The sequence below is a fragment of the Nicotiana sylvestris genome, chromosome 2 (assembly GCF_000393655.2).
Source record: "Nicotiana sylvestris chromosome 2, ASM39365v2, whole genome shotgun sequence".
Lineage (NCBI taxonomy): Eukaryota > Viridiplantae > Streptophyta > Magnoliopsida > Solanales > Solanaceae > Nicotiana > Nicotiana sylvestris.
Window position 1 is genome coordinate 41,459,348 of NC_091058.1, and position 15,348 is coordinate 41,474,695.

The window sequence follows — 15,348 nt, forward strand, 5'->3', positions numbered from 1 at the left end:
TCAAATTTAGAAATCATTAAAAAGCCTTAATGCTTTATCCTTGGTACTGGACAGTGTCTCATCACGAGAATAGACCAAAAATTTAGTTGACAATGTTGAACCGTCATTAATGACTTTGTTTTATCTCCTTGAATCTAGATATTGGGATCTCTAGTCTTCTAGGTAGAGTTATTGCCACTATGACTTGTTCTCGGCCACAGTCCCATTCCCCTTGATGATTTTTCAACTACCTCTCTAGTTAGGCCTTTTGTAAGTGGATCCGACACATTATCACTTGACTTTATATAATCAATCATGATAATTCCTGTAGAGAGTAATTGCCTAATGGTTTTATGTTTTCGTCGCATATGAAGAGATTTACCGTTATACATAACGCTCACAGCCCTTCCAATTGCCGCTTGACTATCGCAATGTATGCATATTGGTGCCAACGGTTTGGCCAAAATGGAATATCTTCCAAGAAATTCTGGAGCCATTCAGCTTCTTTACCGGCTTTATCTAAGGTATGAATTCAGCCTCCATTGTAGAGCGGGCAATACAAGTTTGTTTGGAAAACTTTCAAGATACCGCTCCTCCACCAATAGTGAATACATATCCACTTGTGGACTTGGAATCAGTTGATCCGGTGATCAAATTTGCATCACGGTATCCCTCAATGACCGCGAGATATTTATTGTAGTGCAAAGCAAAGTCCTAGGTATGTACTAAATACCCCAAAACTTGTTTCATGGCCATCCAATGAGATTGACCTGGATTGCTCGTATATCGACTCAATTTACTTTTGTGTACAATTCATGATGTACATTAAGCAACCCAACACATAAGCATAACCAATCGTTATATGCTTTGGCCTTTGTTATTTGCTAATGTAATATTCACATAAATTAGAGTCTTTGCAACTTTAAAGCCCAAGTGCTTGAATTTTTCAAGTACTATCTTAATATAATGAGATTGTGACAATGCCAGACCTTGAGAAGTCTTATGGATCTTGATTCCCAGAATTAAATCAGCAACTCCCAGGTCTTTCATATCAAACTTGCAGTTAGCATGCGTTTAGTCACATTTATGTTGGCAATATCATTACTCATTATCAGCATATCATCCACATATAAGAAAATAATGACTATGTGATTTGGAACATTTTTAATGCATACACATTTATCACATTCATTTATTTTAAAATCATTTGACAACATTGTTTAGTCAAATTTTGCATGCCATTATTTGGGTGTTTGTTTTAGTCCGTAAAGGGACTTAACAAGTCTACATACCTTCTTTTCTATACCTGGAACCACAAACTTTTCAGGTTGTTCCATGTAAATTTCTTCCTCCAACTCTCCATTTAAGAAGGATGTCTAAACATCCATTTGATGAATTTTAAGACCATAAACTGCAGCTAACGCTACTAACGTTCATATGGACGTAATTCTTGTAACTGGAGAGTATGTATCGAAATAGTCAAGACCTTCTCGTTGTCTATACCCTTTGACCACAAGTCTTGCCTTGAATTTGTCAATAGTGCCATCATCTTTCATTTTTCTCTTAAAGATCCATTTAGAACCCAATAGTTTATTTCCAGGAGGAAGATCAACCAATTCCCATGTATGGTTGTTCAGTATGGATTCTATTTCACTATTTACTACCTCTTTCCAAAACAATGATTTCGAAGAAGACATAGCTTCTTTAAATATTTGAGGCTCATTTTCCAATAAGAATGTCATAAAATATGGTCCAAATAAAGTAGACGTTCTTTGATGTTTACTACATCTTGGATCCTCTTCATTAAGTGTACTTTCTTTTATTTTTTCCCGAGGTCATTTAGATCCTCCCAATCGACTCATATTCCTTTTTATACGGATATATATTTTCAAATAACTCACCATTATCTGATTCTATAACCATATTATTATGAATGTCGGGATTTTCTGATTTATGAACCAGAAATCGATATGCTTTACTATTAGTCGCATATCTTATGGAAACACAATCAACGTTTTTCGGTCCTATTTTTACCCTTTTAGGTCTAGGAACTTGCACTTTTGCCAAACACCCCTACACTTTAAAAATATTCAAGTTGGGCTTCCTTCCTTTCCATTTTTCATACTTGATTTAGTATTCGGCTAGTCGTAAGAATGGCTTCCCCCCACAAGTTCTATGGCAACCCAGAACTTATCAATAATGCGTTCATCATCTCCTTTAATGAACGATTCTTTCTTTCTGCAATCCCATTGGATTGGGGCGGGTAAAGAGCCATTGTTTGATGAATAATTCCATATTCTAAACGTATTTGTTCAAAAGGAGATTCATATTCACCACCCCAATCACTTCTTATCATTTTGATTTTCTTGTTAAGTTGCATTTCAACTTCATTTTTGTATTGCTTGAATGCGTCTATTTCTTTATCTTTACTATTAAGTAAGTAAACATATCAATATCGAGTACTATCGTCAATAAAAGTTATGTAATACTTCTTTCCACCGCGAGATGATATTGACTTCATGTCACAAATATCTGTGTGAATTAAGTCTAAAGGATTTGAATTCCTTTCAACTGACTTATAAGGATGTTTACCATACTTAGATTCTACACATACTTGACATTTTGATTTGTCACATTCAAACTTAGACAATACTTCCAAATTAATCATTTTCCACAAGGTTTTATAATTGACATAACCCAAATGTATATGTCATAATTCATTTGACTCAAGTAAGTAAGACGAAGCTGAAATTTTAGTATTATTTTCAACAACCATTACATTCAGCTTGAAATGGCCCTCGGTGAGATAACATTTTCCTACAAACATCTCGTTCATACTTATTACAACCTTATCGGATACAAATACACATTTAAAACCATTCTTAAATAGAAGTCCAGTAGAGACTAAATTCTTCCTAATCTCGGGAACATGAAGGACGTTGTTCAAAGTCACCACTTTGCCGGAAGTCATTTTGAGAAATATCTTCCCACATCCTTCAATCTTGGCCTTTGCAACATTTCCCATAGCAAGCGTCTCATCAGGTCCAATAGGAGCATAAGTAGCAAAAGCTTCTCTAACAGCACAAACATGGCGAGTGGCTCCAGAATCAATCCACCATTCTTTAGGATTGCCCACCAAGTTGCATTCGAAAAGCATAACACATAAGTCATCGACATCATCATGCTTTTCAACCATGTTTGCTTGACCCTTCTTCTTGTCTTTCTTCAGAGCACGACACTCCGTAGATTTGTGTCTGATTTTTTCACAATTGTAGCAATTTCCACTGAACCGCTTCTTGCTTGGGTTGTATTTCGGTCCAGAGGCCTTCTTTCTCTTTTTGTTCTCTTCAACAATATTTTCTCCCATTATTGTTGAGTTTCCACGGCCTTTTTTTCAGCAGTTTTGTTGTCCTCTTCGATTCTCAACCGAACAATGAGATCTTCGAGGGACATCTCCTTGTGTTTATGTTTCAAGTAGTTTTTGAAGTCCTTCCACAAAGGAGGCAACTTCTCAATCATCGTTGCTACTTGGAATACTTCATTGATGACAAGACCTTTAATGAATTTCTGTTAGTAAAAATACTAAGATTACTTCTTTCAACATCAATATTAATTTGATTTATACCTTCAGCAAAGAGATCGTGAATATCACTTCAATTCCTGGACTTGGATAATAATAGACTTTTTATCTACCATTTTGTAGTCCAAAAACTTTGCAGCAACGAACTTCTTCAACCCGACATCTTCGATTTTGTATTTCTTTTCAAGCGCAGTCCACAGTTCTTTTGACGTTTCCACGCCACTGTAGACGTTATACAAAGCATCCTCTAGCCCGCTTAGAATATAATTCTTGCAGAAAAAATCTGAATGCTTCCACGCCTCAATCACGATAAAGCGTTCAGTTTCTGGAGTTTCATCAGACAACACATGAACATCTTCCTTGATGAACTTCTGGAGACTTAGAGTAGTCAAGTAGAAGAACATTTTTTGCTGTCAGCGCTTGAAAACAATCCCGGAAAATTTTTCGGGTTTCTCCGCCGGTGCCAATGCTGCCGGTGTTGTTCGGCTCGTTGAGGCATTGGCAGTCACCATTGGAACAACTTGGTTCACATTATCATTAGTCATTTCCGTAAAAGAATGACACAAACATTAAAATCACGTAGATTTTAATCTCCAATAGAGTACAAAAGCACAAAGGTTTTACTCTCCAGAAACAGTAAGTACAAATACAAAATACAGAATTAAATTCCTTAAGCTTGTTAATAAATTGTATTTGTAAAATAATTCTGGAAAATATAAATGAACATAAACAGAATTTTAATCCTAGCTCACTGAATTGACAGTGTTTCCTTAAGGAATTTAATCCCCTCCTAGTACCCAAGGTTGTGGATTATTTCCTTCCAGGATAGAACGAATTACACACTGGTGTAGTGGTACTTCAAACCTCAGTGTTTCAGCGAACACAAAGTTCGGTACCAAATCACACTTACTGTTGCTTTGTTTGATGTTAAAAGTATGCAGAAGGAGGAGGAGAAACTCAGAAAGTTGTATTGAAATTCTGAGCAGAATAGTCTTGTATTTATAGCCAAATTGGACTGAAATCTGAAGAGGTGCAACTCTCAACAATAAAGAGGGAAAATTGAATAGGGTAGTTTAATTTTAAGTTACACAACTGAAAAACAGATTGAATTTAATATTAATATTTATTTTAATATTAATATTCAATTATTAAAATAAATATTTAATAACATTTCTGTTAATATTTTATTATTAACAAAATTCGAAGCCGAGTCAAGCGATGACGACGGCGGCGCGAGGCTTGCCTTCTTCTCAACTCTTTAAGAGCTAGAAGAAGAGCAATTGCTTATATACCCATAAAAAACCTCTTCCTCTTCCAATATGGGACAATGTCCCTTTGCCAAGGGGAAAACTTAAAATTTCACTTAAAATTTTCATTTCCCTCCATTTTCCATTCACCCTATTTTAAGCATATCATATACTTAAAAATCCCAACACAAAGTTGGGTAGAAACAAACATGATCCTGTCCTCTTGCTTCTTGGCTTTATAACTCTAAATTGGAATCTCCATATTGAAAGATGATTTTCATATATACGTATACAATTTCTTCCATACGAGGATCTCTTAATTGAGCGTTGAGTGACAATTGTAGGTGAATTGAATATATCCGTGAGCACACACAACAAATATAAAAAACTCATGCTTCTCTAGGAATCAAATAGTTCTAAGAATCTTTTTGTTAGCAAAATTGGTTATTACAATTTCTTTCTTGAGTTTTAGTGACAATTGTGATTGTATTATATATATATATTCATGAACACATACCACAAATACGAAAAAAAAAAATCAAGAATATGCATGCTTCTTTATGGAATCAAATAGTCCTAAGAATCTTTTGGTCTGCAAAACTGGATAACTTTTACACAAAAGTCCAATAAAAAACACTCTTAATCATGGAATCCGTGTAAGGCTGGTCCTCTTCTTCCCCTCAAAAGTAAGAATATTGAAATAAAAGGAATCTCTTGATAGAAGCAAACATCAGTACGAAAAGTAGACCCCGAAAGTTCGGGATATTTGGAAGCTATTGACTATATATGAAGAAACTTTTGGTAACTTCATTTGAATCGTCAGGCTTCGTGGGATAGCTTGATTTGTTGTATATGGTGGCTATTTTATCTGTCTCCTTAGCATGGTGTTTACTCTATTGCGTTATGATCCACAGGCTAAGATTTACCTAGTTCGTTGATTAACAGAAAAGGACTAGCTTATATATATTGGGTTTTTAACTGCCGCTAACTAAATGTATATAAAAAATATATTGGTCATATATAAAATACATATTATATGTATATTATATATTAATATATAAAAATATATATTTTTCGATTATTATTTTAAGGACAACTATATTGTGTAGATTTAAACGGGTATTCAACAACTTTAGCTATTTTTTAAAGTATAGTATTAAGGAAAAGGAGAATCTTTCTTTAAATGAAAATATTTTCTCCATTTCAATTTATGAGGCAATATTTGATTAGGTATGGAATTTAGAAAAAAATTAAAGAATTTTAAACTTACGATCATATATTAACATAATATTTGTGTGGCTATAATATTTTTAAAAGTTGTGATCATAAGTATTTTATAAAATTTATTTGGTTATAAAAGTTTCTCGTTGGTGAATTGAAAATTTAAGTTAAAATATTTTCAAACCTATAAATTTATTTTTTAAAACGAACTAAAAAGAAAATATTATCATATATACTGAAATAGAGGATTGATAAAGAATAATATTTTGATCAGGAGACTTGATAGCACACTACCTAGACTAGAAGAAATATATACAATTGATGTGGGACTCTCAAGTCTTAGGTCATCAGAAAATGAGGTGCACGAAATGGAAATGGCGGCCATTTCGTTTTCATATGATGCATAATAAAGGCAGGACTAATTTGTCATAATGACTTCCGTATTACCTCATCGTAATACTTATTGTAAATAGATGGTTATAAATACTTCATATGTTATTTCACCTGTCAATTAATCGTCTGAGGACGAAAAAATGGAAAACAAAGGAAAATAAAGAGAGAGAAGAAGCGGCCGGATTGGATATATATTTATGTCCTACTAACAATGTAAAGATTATTTACACTATTTGTATAGTCTAAATTGTGATGCTAGGTTAAATTATCGATTACTAATTGATGTTTATTATATAAATTTATTCACAATGAATTTACAAGTGAGTTCATTGTGTAAATAGTTTTTAACATTTAAACTCAATTGAACTTAAACTCAAGTGTCCAAAAGTCCAAAATTATAGGCTTGATACCTGTAATTATTTTTTTGGTTGCTTGAATACATATGGCTGTGGTTCATATCCGAATTTTGCAACTAATAGGAAAATCCTTTATGGTGCAAAATTAGGTCACGTAAAAGTGAACTTTGTAATTCATATTTCTTGTGAAAGATATTTACCAAAAATCTAAAACCATCCCAGATGATGCTTGCAAACTCTCTCTCTCTACTTAAGCAATTATGTCCAAATCATTTTTAGTTTTTGGTCACATGAGGATTTGCTTAGAATATAAAGGGAAATTCGAGCATTTGTTTAATATATAAAGGAATTTTACAGATGGGCTATTGAGTGAAATAGAAGGTTTTTGGTTAAAATGAGTTTGAATTTAATATTTCTCATTTTTTTCTTAATAATCAGGTGTCACGTTATGAAAAATTGGTTGAATATCTTACTTTCCGGCTTGAGTGACTTTTTAAGTGAAATAGCAAAAGATAAGTGACTTTTCCGATACAAAAGAAAGAAATGTGACTTTTTGAAGCAAATATCAAAAGATAAATGATGTTCTGATACAAATATATATATAAAAAGAGAGAGAAAAATGTTCACCTAATAAATTAAGTGAATCGTGTAAGCAAATGATCTCAAGACTTTTGTATGGACTTGAAGTGTGCTACTTGTACATCATGCTCATTTATAATTTTAAATTTAAGAAAATGACCATTTCAAATCTCTTATATGTAAAGGACATATCTCTTACGTGTAAAAATAATATTTTTCTGTGTAAAAAAAGAGGCAGGGTCAAAAAAATAAAAATAAAACAAATTTGTAAAGATCCATAAAGCTAATATTTTGAATTATATTAATAATGTAAGAAAAGTTATATATCAATGCATATAAGTTAAATCTGACTTGTTAACCTTCTACGAGTCAAATTTGGATATGGTGCGATGTCAAGATTGGGCCTCGTGGAATTCTGAGCCCAAATTCAGACCCTAAACCCAATTGATATCGGACTCTAACCCCAACTTCAAATACCGCCATATACTCTCTCATGGATACAAACTCGCTCTTTTTTCACTTTCTCTCCGGCGAAATCCCTGCACTTCTCTTTCTTCTGCAAAAACATCATCACTGTAAGTTCTATTTCTTTTTCATGTTAATCTCTTTTCCCGTCTGAGTTCTTACGAGGTCTTTTTTGTTAAATTATGATATGTATGTGTTCGATTCTATGATCATCATCAAATTCATGTGAAAAATTATCCAACTAGGTGTTTCTCTGAATGGAGAAAAGTGTTTTTATGTAAAAATTGTTGCGACCAATTTTAATCCGTTTCTCTGTAAGGTTCTTTGGGAGGCTTATTATGTAACCATGCACATGAGTCAATTTTATTGCGACTTTTAGACAATTGTACATTAGTTAATGACAAGGAATTGAAGTGTAGTTTAGGACATTGTGATATCTAACTTGGACCTGTTTCAGAATCCTGCCACAAAGGTGTACCATATACTTTTGGTCTATTGGATCATTGCTATAGTATTTCTTTTTTTCTTAACGCAATAGTTGAAGGTACGAGACTTTTATATTAGTGTAATGATGAGTGTGATGAGAGTTAAATTTAGGGACATCTAGTTTTAGAGAAATTTACATGTTGAGTATGTGAATGAAATAGACTCGGATACTGCGAAACATATATTGAAGATTCATTTAGCTGACTTTAACTGGTTTGAGATTGAGTTTTGAGGCAGGCTTGATTGATAGATTGATTGCAGGACCTGTCTAGTTTTTTCTGCAATCAGGGGCCAGGTTGTAACTAATCACGGAACCTGATTTTTAATTTTTGGATGATGGTTATATTTGGGTCTATATTGCACCTATGCCCTCCTATTATCGCTGTTAGTGCAGTTCTTGGTATACTTTGATGGATATTTTATATCGGCAAGTTGAGCAGTGCGCTTTGTGTAGAGATCCGTAGGACTGATTAACTTGGATATTCATTTGCAATACAGACTAAGCTCATGGATTTTCTTGCAACATGATTTTACTCTTAGGGATTAAGTTTCTCTCTGGTGAATTAGTACTACAATTAAACAATCTGTACAAGTTTTGATTAAGGAATTGGCCCTTTTATGAGTTTTTTTTTATTAATTCTTGGGTTATTCTGATAATGGTACTTCTATTGCCTTCGCTTTTATCGTACTTTAATTATGGTGCTAGTGCTTTCTGTTATATTTTCTTAATGTTCATATGTTATACAAACCGATCATGTCAAATTGCTGACCTGTAGCAACTTCTGTGCTTCAAGGTTGGCTTATGAAATATTAGATGATGGACAAAGTGATATCACCTATGATACGGAACATCAGTATGCTGAAAGATATCTTTCATGATTTTTAAGATGTTTGGCTAATACATGCATTTTTATGTGTTTCATAAAATGGGCTACATGTCTTATTGCACTCATGAATCAATGCTTTTATATCATGATTATTCTGCACATGCAAGATACTATTAGTTTGTTTCTCCTAATGATTTATAAGCATGGCAGCTCTGCCATGATCTTCTCTTACACTGTGCTTTCCATTGGCTGTAAACAGATAAAGTAACCTAGTACTATGGAAGCAGCTAATAACACTGATGTTATTACTGAAGCAAAACCACAAGTCATATACCGCTGCAAGAAATGTCGAAGGATTGTTGCATCAGCAGAGCAAGTTGTTCCACATGAACCTGGAGAAGGCCAAAAATGCTTCAAGTGGAAAAAGAGAAGCAACAATCCCTGGGATCAGGAGGCACCTCAATGCTCCTCTATTTTTGTTGAGCCCATGAAGTGGATGCAAGTTGGCGAGTCTCATTCCTAACTGTTCCTTTATTCCTATGAAAAATTGCTTTCCATCTTTCAAATTATTAATGTAGCTCATACTCATCTAACAGTTGAAGATGGTTGTGTTCAAGACAAGCTTCAGTGCCTGGGTTGCAAAGCACGCCTCGGTTACTTCAATTGGGCAGGCATGCAGTGCAATTGTGGAGCATGGATTAACCCCGCATTTCAGCTGCACAAGAGTCGATTAGATGAATGCCAACTTTAAGTATTTGCAGGTTTCTACTGAGGCGTGGTTAATGGTTATGTATATCGGTTAAAAACTTACAGTCTTCCTGCATATTATTAGGGTATAGCTATTTAATATTTGGAAGAAAGCAGACGGTTTTTGATTGATGATGGGGTACTCGATGTAAAGTTAATCGCAAGTAATTATAGCCTAATGGAGTTGCTAACAGTCTCATTTGTTTCTTTGAATGTGTTTTTCTAACAAAGATGGTCACTTCTCTATTTTAATCTGCCGACTACTTAATATTTTCATGCTGAAAGATCAATTAGTGAATCAAATAGCATGTAATATTCATATTTTGACTCTTCTCTTGCAGTCATTTTTACTAACGAATCTGTATTGCCAATAAAGTATTGAATGACTGTCTTGATCTCTCGCAAGTCACACTTGCCTTTTTATTCTTTTTAGTGGAATAGAAAAGGGTTAAATATGGCACTAGTTAAAGGAACCAAAAGCGAAAAGGAAAAAACACAAAGCAAAACAGAGCAAAAAGAAATATGAAATGTATTTTTCCATCACTCTTTTGATCCAAATACATCTAAGATTAAATTCTTATTTAGCTCCCAATGGACCTGACCATCAAAGAAGTGTCGAGAAAAAAGCAAACAGTACATCCAAACATAAATATCGCGAATCAGAAAATAGGCATCATTTTCCTGCTTACTGGCCAGCAGCAAAAGCTTCAACTGGGAAAGTTTTGGTGATGCCAGCGAGACTCTTGAACTGAATCTTGCCAGTGGGGGGATCATCCACAGTGATCTCATTAACTGGAGGCCATAGCATTAGTTCCTTAGCCTTCACTCCCTTAAGCTTCTTGATTCTCTTCTTGTCAATGTATCCATTTATTTCAGTGTCATAACTTACCAGTTTGCTGATCAACTTGAATTTGTGTTCAACTTTTTTATTTTGCAGGATCCACATATAACCTGTGTTCTTCACGAATCCCGCTTCAATCACATCAGCAAGAGGGAGAAGCCCTGTTGGGAGTCTGAATTCTTCGAGTAGAGAAACCGCCATTTTCAAACCTTCCTCATGCCCCCTTTTCACAATTGCTCCTTCCTTCTCTGCCATGATTGCTAGCTTGGACTTCTCAATACTTTCTTCTTGAGGAAATAATGCTTGTTCTTGACGACTGTTTTGCTTCTCTGTTTGATGGGAAAGTGGGAAACTGAATTTTTATTGTGTGCTCCTATATGAAGAGACAAAATACTTGATGGACAACTCAATGTAAAGAGCATTGTACTAGTCACCAACGCTATGGTTTTCACTTGAGGCTGGTCCTAAGTTTTATCAAATTCAATTGTTCTGCCATTCTTTTCTTGTTTCATGCCGCAAATCGGCTTGGCTTAAACTAAAGAAGTAGGCCGAAATTTTGGAGTTATATGCCTATTATATGATAATTTGAAAATCTTGTACCATTATAGTACTATACTAAGAACTAGTACATGACATACATAAACAGTTAGATGGCTTACTACATACTTTACACCACAAACTTGCATGTAAATTTCTTTAACATGCCTTTTCTTTGTGGGCATCCGCCACCCTAACTTGTAAAAAGTAAAACTATTACCCTAAACTGACACGTGGTTATGAAGCCCTAAAATTTTTGTATGGTATATATTTTAAGCTATCCTTCCCTTTTTGCTTTATTTACACAGAACAAGCAACATGGCAGATCCTTTTATTTTACTTCGTTTACTATTAATTGTGAGACCAAAATTAAAGAACAAAAAAAGATTCAATGAAAGCTGTATCCGATCATGTAAACTACGAAGCAACTGCAAGCCTTTGAAATATGTTAAAACTTTTTTCATACTCAATCAGGTAGGCCATATTATGTAAGTGTGGCATTTTATATAAGATTGACATATTTAGAAAGCTACCCCAGATTAATATATTCTACCTTACAATTTCCATGAATTTTCTACACATTCTTATAACCATTCCAATTTGCTCGTCTCAGCAACGCCTTATTATTCGTGCCCTGCGAAAACTAAGAAACGACATTCAGCCCAAAGGACAAATAAGAAAAGAAAATAGTGGTGATATAATAAAAAATAAAAAGTCTTTGTTATAAATTAGGAAGAAAAGTCACGTAAACTTATACTATGATATTGATGGAATTATATAAAAGAAAAAGGGAATACTATTATTTAAAAACCCTTATCACGATAGCCACCTAATGCCCATCCTTATACACCATTGGTTGTATTATCAAGATTAAACTGAGTTTCTTGTGTTATTACATATATATAGCAAACATATTTCCCCCAAACAAGGACTTGAGTAGATGAATGGAGTCTATCAAAGCAGCAACTTCAGTGTACTTTCTCAATGACCCAGTTCTTATTATTTTCTTGAAACTTTTGTGGCCCCTCATAGCACAAGGTTTGTCTCTAAAAATTAGCAACCTAGGGTCAAACAAAAGGGTGAGAAAGGAAAGATAATATGATTGTGGGACGGATCACATTTAAAAATGCTATTTTTGGTTATCTTTATTTCTCTTTCTTATGTGTAAACGCTCCAACGAATAGATATACTCGCCTGTCCAGGTCTAGTTTTGTGTATATAAACATACACACAGACACACAAAGGCACAAACTAAAACTTAGATATTTCATCTAAGGAAGTCTACATTTGTGTTGCTCCTCTTCTCAAAAGTCACACAATATGACGGTCTGCTTCATTCTAAACTCATGCGTTTACATATAGTTTCTTTTTACGTTACTTACGTACTCATTCCCAACCCCCTCCAACAAATTAAAAGTAGAAAAGAAAGAAGAATAAATGGTAACATAATATTTAGTATCATGAGCGTGTGCGTGTAATATTTGAGACTTATCTGTGTGTGTGTATTTTTCTGTATTCCAGTGTTTCACCAATTAAATGGCGCATTGGTTTAGGTTCTGTATGTTTATATTGTAGAGAGATAAGCATGCATATGTCATATAGTGTATGCGAAAATGGAGAAAAAGATTGGTTACTAACTTTTTGCACTTCTCTTTTATCTCTCTTCTTATGTTATTTTCCTCTCCTTTTGGTGTTTATTTTCGTGGGTTATAATTGCTTAAGTGTACGGTGGCAAATAAATTTGAGCATATATAATTTGGGTTTATCTCTCTTCTTATGTTTATCATTTCAGTTTTCCACTTCAGAACTTTTAGAATGCTTTCCAAATTCTGTTTCTTTGAAATGATGTTTTCCGTATTTTGTTTCTTCACTATATATTAGAATATGAATGAGCTAGGTTGAAGACCATAGAGGAATCTATCCTGCTAATCCCTATTTACTCCTTACTAAAAATTCGAGAAGATAATTTAATATTACTAATGAGTGAATTGTTACTAGTATTCTTTTCTGTCGAGTACATGAAGTGCATTAAATAAATTAGTAAAGGTTAGTGGCTCGAAAAAAATGCAACAAAAGAAAGATAATGTACTAAGTGGCTCTTCCATTCCACTATTTCTACTTTAATGAGATGGTGTTATGCTAAAAATTCGCTTTGATAAAAAATAAAACCCTTATTTTGACAAGAGGGGTTGCTCTGATGGTAAGCAACCTCCACTTCCAACCAAGAGGTTGTGAGTTCGAGTCTCCCAAGAGCAAGGTGGAAAGTTCTTGGAGGGAAGGATGTCAATGATCTATTTGGAAACAGTCTCTCTACCTCAGGGTAGAGGTAAAGTTTGCGTACACACTTTGTACTCTACTTTGTTTTCATGATGACTTAGACATATTGCGCCGTAGCCGTTGTAAAAGAGATTTAATTATTAACGAATAAATGCTTAAAATAGGGAACGTACTGTGATTTTATCAAGGGATAGTGTAAGAGCTTTTACAATATTAGTAAATTTTAACATATGGTAGTAGACTATTTACCATTTTTAACATGTTGATAGTTAATGTTTATATAAAATTTATAATTACCTTATACGTGGCATAAAGATATACTTTCTCCGTTTCATATTAAATGAGGTACTTTCCTTTTTAGTCTGTTCCAAAACAAATGACACATTTCTAAATTTGGAAATAATTCAACTTTAAACTCTTTTATTTTACTCATTTACCCTTAATGAGAAGTTTTTATAGCCACACAAATATCATGGCCCCACAAACTTTTTACCCCTTAAACTTTTAAGACCACAAGTTTCAAAAGTCTTCTTCTTTTTTCTTAAATTTCGTCCCAAGTCAAACTACCTCATATAATATGAAACGGAGGGATTAATATTTTTTACTGTAAGTGTGCAACATTAAACTCTAAATTAAGTTATCCATTATTCATTATAGATTGTGGAAATGAGAGTGCACATGGATTGTCCAGGATGCGAAAGCAAAATAAGGAAGGCTCTCAAGAAGCTTGATGGTTGGTATCTATTATCACAATCCCATTCTTTTCTTTATAATTTTTTTGACAAGACAGCCTTACTGCCTTACCCTTTGTAATGGAATTATAATAGCATATTTTATATAATGTTCTTTCCTATTAAATAATCTTCCTACAAATTTTAGTTGGAGACAACGTTTTAAATTATTATCCACCAAATAGACACCAAAGTCGTCATTCACACCACTGGTATAAGGTTTTGTGTCTCCATGCTTGGATATAAAATGGACTTTTCTCATTGTCCAATAATTCTTTAGCCTAGCTCATATATCGGAATTATTTAAACCATACATTTAAACTAATTTTCCTAATTGACTTGTTTCCACTTTAATTTGGTATTCTCAGGAGTTGATAACATTGACATAGACATGAACATGCAAAAGGTGACAGTAACAGGATGGGCAGAGCAGAAAAAAGTCCTCAAAACAGTGAGAAAAACTGGAAGGAAAGCTGAACTATGGCCATATCCATACAATTCAGAATACCATAACTACATGCACCATTATTACGACACATTCTACAGCACGCCAGCCACTTACTTCGCACACCAGCCCTCTTCTTCCTACAACTACCGCGAGCACGGCTACAATGGCCATGCTCACGGTTACTATGCAGAGCTACCTTACAATACAATCTTCGATGAACGAACCAGGCACATGTTTAGTGATGATAATGCTACTGGCTGTTCTATAATGTGATTGATCTGATTCAATTTGCTCTTTTGGGGGTTTGCAATGCTCTATTTGTTTCTATTTTTTCGGTAAATGAATCATTGCAAATTAGACTTGTTTTGGGGTTGGGTAATCTTTTTCTTTTTAGCTCCGTTGAGGTTGAGAATGTGGGGAAAACTGTGGAGCTTATGATGGAATCAAGGCCTGCTAGTTGTGTTCATTTGCTTTATGTTATCCATATTTCAACGTGTATATATATATATATATATAGTTTGTTTATTTTTCCCTTCATTTCGTAAATTCTGTTGTTTAATTTATCTTTCCTGTCGAACATGAACATGGAAAAGAGCAAATCCCAAAACTGTCAGAATATATTAATTTACCAACG

At 33.9% G+C, this 15,348-nt stretch overlaps 3 protein-coding genes across 3 annotated transcripts; 2 read left to right on the forward strand and 1 right to left on the reverse strand.

The window, feature by feature from the left end:
• Positions 1 to 7,835: 7,835 nt before the first annotated feature.
• On the forward strand, positions 7,836 to 10,110 carry LOC104212067 (probable inactive dual specificity protein phosphatase-like At4g18593). The gene is made up of 3 exons (XM_009761248.2): positions 7,836 to 7,930; positions 9,393 to 9,639; positions 9,730 to 10,110. Exons 2-3 carry the CDS (start codon positions 9,411 to 9,413, stop codon positions 9,882 to 9,884), a joined length of 384 nt encoding a protein of 127 aa, XP_009759550.1. The 5' UTR covers positions 7,836 to 7,930; positions 9,393 to 9,410; the 3' UTR covers positions 9,885 to 10,110.
• A 455-nt stretch (positions 10,111 to 10,565) lies between these two features.
• LOC104212071 (uncharacterized) lies at positions 10,566 to 10,976 on the reverse strand. The gene has a single exon (XM_009761252.1). The coding sequence runs from the start codon at positions 10,974 to 10,976 to the stop codon at positions 10,566 to 10,568; it is 411 nt and encodes a 136-aa protein (XP_009759554.1).
• A 1,519-nt stretch (positions 10,977 to 12,495) lies between these two features.
• LOC104212066 (heavy metal-associated isoprenylated plant protein 28) lies at positions 12,496 to 15,180 on the forward strand. The gene is made up of 3 exons (XM_009761247.1): positions 12,496 to 12,584; positions 14,193 to 14,268; positions 14,635 to 15,180. The coding sequence occupies exons 1-3, from the start codon at positions 12,579 to 12,581 to the stop codon at positions 14,985 to 14,987; spliced, it is 435 nt and encodes a 144-aa protein (XP_009759549.1). The 5' UTR covers positions 12,496 to 12,578; the 3' UTR covers positions 14,988 to 15,180.
• The last annotated feature ends 168 nt before the right edge of the window (positions 15,181 to 15,348 follow it).